The 6,590-nt window shown below is 52.6% G+C and overlaps 1 protein-coding gene across 1 annotated transcript; it reads right to left on the reverse strand.

The window, feature by feature from the left end:
• Positions 1-1,681: 1,681 nt before the first annotated feature.
• ACTL7B (actin-like 7B) lies at positions 1,682-4,055 on the reverse strand. The gene has a single exon (XM_011954575.1). The coding sequence runs from the start codon at positions 3,024-3,026 to the stop codon at positions 1,779-1,781; it is 1,248 nt and encodes a 415-aa protein (XP_011809965.1). The 5' UTR covers positions 3,027-4,055; the 3' UTR covers positions 1,682-1,778.
• Between the last annotated feature and the right edge of the window lie 2,535 nt (positions 4,056-6,590).

Genomic DNA, 6,590 nt, shown 5'->3' on the forward strand with positions numbered 1-6,590 from the left:
GACCAGGAGATTCAAACTCCAGGCTAGATGCCCAATTCTGGACAATGGGGAAAGACTAAAAAGCAGGGCCTTAAGTGATAATGACTGTGTCTGGTTCTTGTCCAAGTCTGCAGCCCACAGCGCTGGGTCCAGGACAGAGCAAACCTCATGGGGTACCCCAAATCAGGACCCTTTGCTTAAGGTAAGAGATGATTCAGCGATATTTAAGTCTCAGCCCATCCCAGACTATGCAGCTCATGGATGTCTGATCCCATAGATGGCACCAACTGGGTCATGAACTCCATTGGAAGGTGAGGGTAGGGAAGGAAGCAGGAACCCACTCTTCTAAGTAGGCAGTTAGTCACCAGCTGAAATCTCACAAGCCTCCACAGCCTCTCCCTCAGCCCCAAAGCCAGTAAGTGGCCACCATGCCCAGCAACTTCTCCATTTACAGCATTCCAATGCATCACCACTACCTTCTCGCCACCATGAACACTTAGCTCAGACCTTCCCTCCCTATCAATGTGGTCCATTAGCTGTGTGTGATTGTCAAGGGTAGAGACTGTTCTGGTCATTTCTCAGTCCTCAGCAGTGGGCCTGGCCCACAGTAGATGCATGGTAAGTGCTTTGGGTTGCTGACTAACCATTAAGAACCATGTTCACCCTTCTGGGAATAATCTTGATGTGGATCAGGAGACCTGGGCTCGACCACTGGCATTAGGCTGGCCCTCTCCTCTCTGGTCCTCAGTTTCCCCATCTCTTTTTGTTTTTTTCTTTTTGGACATGGAGTCTTGCTCCGTCACTCAGGCTGTAGTGCAATGACGTGATCTCAGTTCACTGCAACCTCCTCCTCCTGGGGTCAAGTGATTCTCCCACCTCAGCCTCCTGGGGAAGCTGGGATTACAGGTACCCACCACCATGCCCCGCTGATTTTTCTATTTTTAGTAGAGACAGGGTTTCATCGTGTTAGCCAGGCTGGTCTTGAACGCCTGACCTTAGGTGATCCACCTGCCTTGGCTCCCCAGAGTGCAGGGATTACAGGTGTGAGCCACCACACCCAGCCCAGTTTCCCCATTTCTATAGCAGGGAGAGCACTCGATTTCTAAAGGACCTTCTGGTTCGTCTGACATCCTCTGCGATCTGCAGCTCTGCTTTGTAACTCTGGAAAAACAGCTCCAATTTTGGTTGTGTTGAAAGGGGTACACCCACACATGGGTAGAAATGGCGCTTCACACTCAGGAGATGCAGTGGCACAGCCTTAGGCTCCCATATTGAGGGTGGCAGGCACTAGAGGGAGGTTAGGGAACCTGGAGTGATCAAGCAGTGTTAAGGTTGGGAGTACTTGTGAGCAGCAGAAACAAGACACTGGAGTCAGACACCCAGCTGTGCGTCTCCTCCAACCTACTGCTAGGTGACCCAAGCTAGTCCCTTCATCAGAGCCAACCCCCTTAGTTGAGCCAGCGATAAGGAATGTCTGTTGGATCAGGTTTTGAACTTGGAGGTGCTAATAAAACAGGAGGCCACTTTCTAGGCCCTGAGATGATGTCACCATCATGAGGCAGGCAGAGGGGGTGGAACCAGTATGGTAGCCCCTTCCTTACAGCCCACACCTCCAGTGCAAAAGGTGCTGCCACTTCTAAGCCTGACTCCCCCCAGCCCTCTGCTATCAGATTGAAGCAAGAAACCCAGACTAGACAAGAGTCATTTCAGAGTAAACCTTTATGTGAAATTCTGTAAATGTGTATAGAGTGGCCTGTGGCCAGCTGTGCTGGGGGCCTTGTCTGTGGAGATGCCGAGGCTCAGCACTTGCTGTAGATGGCCATGCTGCCCCGCTCCTGAAACTCTTCCTTGCTGACCCAGAGCTGTTGGAAGGCCTGCAGGGAGGCCAGGATGGAGCCGCCGGTCCACACGGAGGTCTTTCTCTCAGGAGCTGCAGCCACCGCAGGGCTGTCCCCGGGGCAGAGGAGGCTCAGCTCCCTCTGGAAGCGCTCGGGGAAACCATCCAGCATGGTGCAGCCGCCACACAGCAGCACGTTGGCGGCCATCTCCTCCTTGAAGCCTGTGTCCTGGCAGCGGCCCAGGCAGGCAGCCGTGAGCTCCGGGAGGCCCGGCTGGGTGCTGCCCGCCAGGGAGGGCTGGAAGAGCATCTCAGAGCAGCGGAAGCGCTCCTGGCCAATGGTGATGAGCTTGCCGTCCGGGAGCTCGTAGTCCACGCGCAGCTCCTCGGGGACCAGGCTGAGCTCCTCTTCGGGCAGGAAGGCCGCATAGCAGCACTTCTTCTTGATGTGCTCTATGATGTGCAGGTGGTCGTCCGTGAATGCATGGCCCGCCTCGTTGAGCAGCTGCATCAGGTAGTTGGTGAGGTCACCCCCAGCATAGTCGGCGCGGCTGGTCAGGCCCGGCAGCACCTCGCCCTCGGAGATGGGCACCACGTGCGAGACGCCATGCCCGCTCTCCACCACCAGCCCCGAGGTCTTGCCGTACGAGTAGATGGACAGCAACGACTGGGACGTCACGTGCATAGCGGGGATGCCGAAGGTCTCGAACATGAGCTCTGCGTACTTCTCCCGGTTGCTGCTGGGGCTGAGCGGAGGGTCGGAGACCAGCACAGCGTGCTCCTCGGGGAGAATCTTCATGGCCGTGCGGAAGATGTACTCCCAGATGTCCTGCACGCAGTCCCAGTCCACCACGATGCCGTGCTTCAGCGGGTTCACCAGCTTGAGAGGTGTCTCCGTGTTGAGCAGCTCGTGGCCCACCAGGGTCCCCTTGCGGGTGTCGCCAGCGTCGGTCGCCTCGGGGCAGCGTTTTCCCACGGTGGAGGAGATGAAGTAGGTGGGCCTCGGCTCTCCCGCGTAGCCGCACTTGCAGTACTGGGAGCCCAGGTCGATGACAACCGCCTTGATCTTGCGCACCTTCCTAGGCTTCATCTTGAGCTGAGTGGCCGCACCTGTGTCCTGGAGGCCGGCGTCAGAGCCTGGCCGTGTTCCTGCCTCTCCAGGGCCACCCTGAGCCGTGCCCAGGGCCATGGGGCTGTTTCTTGTCGCCATCTGCCTCTCTCACTCCCCTTCTCACATCCACAGCCTAGAGCTCCCTGGGGAGAAATGAGACACCCACCCCCAGTAGTGCCATGGCAACCACTTGGGATTGTGATGTCACTCAGGGCTGGTCCATTCAGGCAGCGGGGGAGGGCTTGGCTTTGGCCGACTCTTGGTGTGTCACCCCCATCTCTGTAACTCAAGTTTGCTCCAGGACAGAGCACGTGTGGGGAGTTTTAGAAATCCAAGCACACTGGGGTCTCAGAGGTTTCTGCTCAACCCTCTTGCATTTCCATGCCTAACCTGCTCACTACTGGACACCTTTCCTCTTCTGCGTCTTGGTGGAGAGGGCCTAAATATTTGAGCCCCTCCAGTAAGGCAGGCACTGCACTAGGTACTTCACTTGTGTTGTTCTGCAGGTAGGTAGGGCTGAGGAAATGAGGCTCAGAATTCTAAGGACTTGCCCAAGAGCAAACAGCACTTGGGGTGTTTGTACCTTAACCCAAATTCATCAAACTCCAATGCACCAGGCCCCGTTGATGGCCCCAAGAGTTCTTTCCTCCCTTCTTTCAACATTTACTGGAGTATGTGGTAGGTCCCACCCAGTGCAGCCTGCCAGTGATAGATGATAAAAATCCAGGCCACCGCAGCGCCCAGTCTAGACAAGAAAATGGAATGGGTGCCGATGGGTTTGCAGGAAGAAGTCTACTTGGAGAACTCATTTGAGACCAGCAGCCAGAAGGTGCTCTGGAGAGGAGGTGATGCTTAAGTTGAATCCTGGAAGAGGTGTAGGGATTTGTCAAGTAGGTAAAAGGAGGGGAAGACATCCCAGGCAGAGAGCACAGCTTGAGCAAAGGCTCAGATGGAGGCACAGTGAAGAACTGCCCGCAGTGAAAGTGTTTGGAAAAACAGATGAAGCTAGAGAAGTCACAGAGCCAAGTAGAGAGGGCATCAAATGCCAGGAGTACGTTTAGACTAACTTGAGGAGAGCCAGGAAATCTATGAAGACTTTAAGCAGGGGAATGATCAGATTTGCCCTCTAGGAAATATGTTAGAAAGGGCCAGGCGCAGTGGCTCATGCCTGTAATCCTATCAGCACTTTGGGAGGCCGAGGTGGGTGGATCACAAGGTCAGGAGTTCAAGACCAGCCTGGCCAAGATGGTGAAACCCCGTCTCTACTAAAAATACAAAAATTAGCCAGGCCTGGTGGCGGGTACCTGTAATCCCAGCTACTTGGGAGGCTGAGGCAGAGAATTGCTTGAACCCAGGAGGCAGAGGTTGCAGTGAGCTGAGATCACAACACTGCACTCCAGCCTGGGAGACAGAGCAAGACTCCGTCTCAAAAAAAAAAAAAGAAAAAAAGAAAAAGAAAGATGTTAGAAAGATCAGCATTTGGCTGTAATGTAGAGAATGGATGGGAGGGGAAAGACTAGAAGCTGAGACCTAAAATGAAGCCATTGGAGAAATTCCGATGAGACTTGACAGTGGCCTGACCTAGGGCTGTGAGAGTGTGGAATCGAGGAAAAGCCTGGTTCTAGAGAAATTTAGAAAGTAGAATAGAATCCAATCTGTTGTTTCCCCAACCATCCCTCACTTTAATCCAAGCTCTTACTCTGGCATTTGAGGCCTTCCCTCATGGGCTCCTGTGATGTGGGATGTGAGGCAGAGGGAAGGATGAATCCCTTACCTGTACCCAAGCAAAGAAAGATGGCTTGTCATCTAGAAAGGACCAATTCACTAGAGTGCCAAAGGGACCTGCAACTTAAGCTGTCCCTTCCCACTCCAAAATCAGAAAGGCAGATTAGGGCTTTGGTGGTGAAGAGTCAAGAAAAAAAGGGGAAAAGCAGCAACCGGGCCTGAAGAAGTTTTCTGGGAGAATTAAGACAAGCAGAGGTGCCCGAGGAATTGATTAGGCAACATGCATGGGAGAAAAAGAGTTAAGAAATACTGCCATGGAGTGTGTAAGAATGCATTAATGAGGAACGTGTGGGGATTTTTGTTTGCTGAATTTTTGTTTGTTTGTTTTTGAGACAGAGTTTCGCTCTTTCGCCCAGGCTGGGGCGCAGTGGTGCAATCTCGGCTCACTGCAACCTCCAACTTCCAGTTTCAAGCGATTCTCCTGCCTCAGCCTCCCGAGTAGCTGGGATTACAGGCGCCTGCCACCATGCCTGGCTAATTTTTGTATTTTTAGTACAGACGGGGTTTCACCATGTTGGCCAGGCTGGTATTGAACTCCTGATCTCACGATCCACCAGCCTCGGCCTCCCAAAGTGCTGGGATTACAGGTGTGAGCCATCACACCCAGCCTGCTGAATTGTTTCTTGGAACATGGCAGCATTCAACTATATTATTTGGGTAACAACTTTCTAAGGTTACAATTATGAACATTATGACTCAGAAATGCCCTGTGGTGGGATCATGAAATCACAGAAGCTGAGGACTGGACCCTTCAGTTCCCTCTAGAACATCCCATCCAGTAGTCTGACATGGACAGCTCACCCCATTTTGGCCAGCCATGAGTGATAAATGTTTTGTCACACTGGATTGGCATGCGTACTTCTCTGAAGCCATTAATTGGTCTTGCATCTACTCTTGAAGTTCTACAGGGCAAGCAAATTCTTCCTCGACAACTCTTAGGCTAGTTAAAGGCAGTGCTCATGGACTGCCAGAGACTACTTTTCATCCATTCCTTACAGAAAGGCAGTACAGAGCAGAGGGAAGACCAAGGAACTGGAATCCAAAGACCTGGGTTCAAACACAGATTTATTATTTATAATCTGTATGACTTTGTGTAAACTACTTGAAATGTTGTTTGAATGTGATTACCATATTGCTATGTCCCCTCACCAATTTGACCCGTATCCATGGCCTCCAGGTTTCTGCCTTGAGCTGCTAAGTGGATGGTGGTACCACACACACACACACGGAATGCAGGGGGAGGAAGGGAAGGCATGTGCGGGGAGAGAATGAGCTCCATCTGGGGCATGCTGCCTTAGAGATGCCCAAAGGCCATTAGGCTGTGGGACACTGGGCTGGAGCACGTGGAAGGGGAAGCATCCGGATCCAGATTTGCCTGCTCAGTAGCACATCTCCCCCTGAAGACAGCTCCTCTCCCTTCCACTTCAGAGAAATGGGCACAGTCTTCGGACCTGAGTGTCTACACTGGGGTCTGAGCTGTGAGAAAGCAGCTCAAAGTGCCTGTTTGGCAAGGATCTTCTTTGTTGGGAGCTCCTGACTCAGGGTTTCTCCAGCATATTCAAGAGTTGGAAAGGCTGTGGTGGGCTCCAGTAATTTTTAAGAAAAACTACAGGTGATTCATGAGAGGAAACGCCATGCCAGATTTTCTTTTTTTCCCTCCCATAGCTGCTAAACTTCCAGGGGCCTGGCTCACTTCTCCTCCAAAGGTCAAGGGTGGGTAGTGTCTCAAAAATTGAAGCCAGGAGCCAGGATGCACCTCAGGGAGAAGTGTCTTCTTTAATCTCACCTTTCCATGTTCTCTCCCTCCACTATAGAAGAGAACCCCAGGGTTGGCCAGGCGTGGTGGCTCACACCTGTAATCCCAGCATTTTGGGAGGC

This window comes from Colobus angolensis, unplaced genomic scaffold (genome assembly GCF_000951035.1).
Source record: "Colobus angolensis palliatus isolate OR3802 unplaced genomic scaffold, Cang.pa_1.0 Scaffold386, whole genome shotgun sequence".
In the NCBI taxonomy this organism is placed as follows: Eukaryota; Metazoa; Chordata; class Mammalia; order Primates; family Cercopithecidae; genus Colobus; species Colobus angolensis.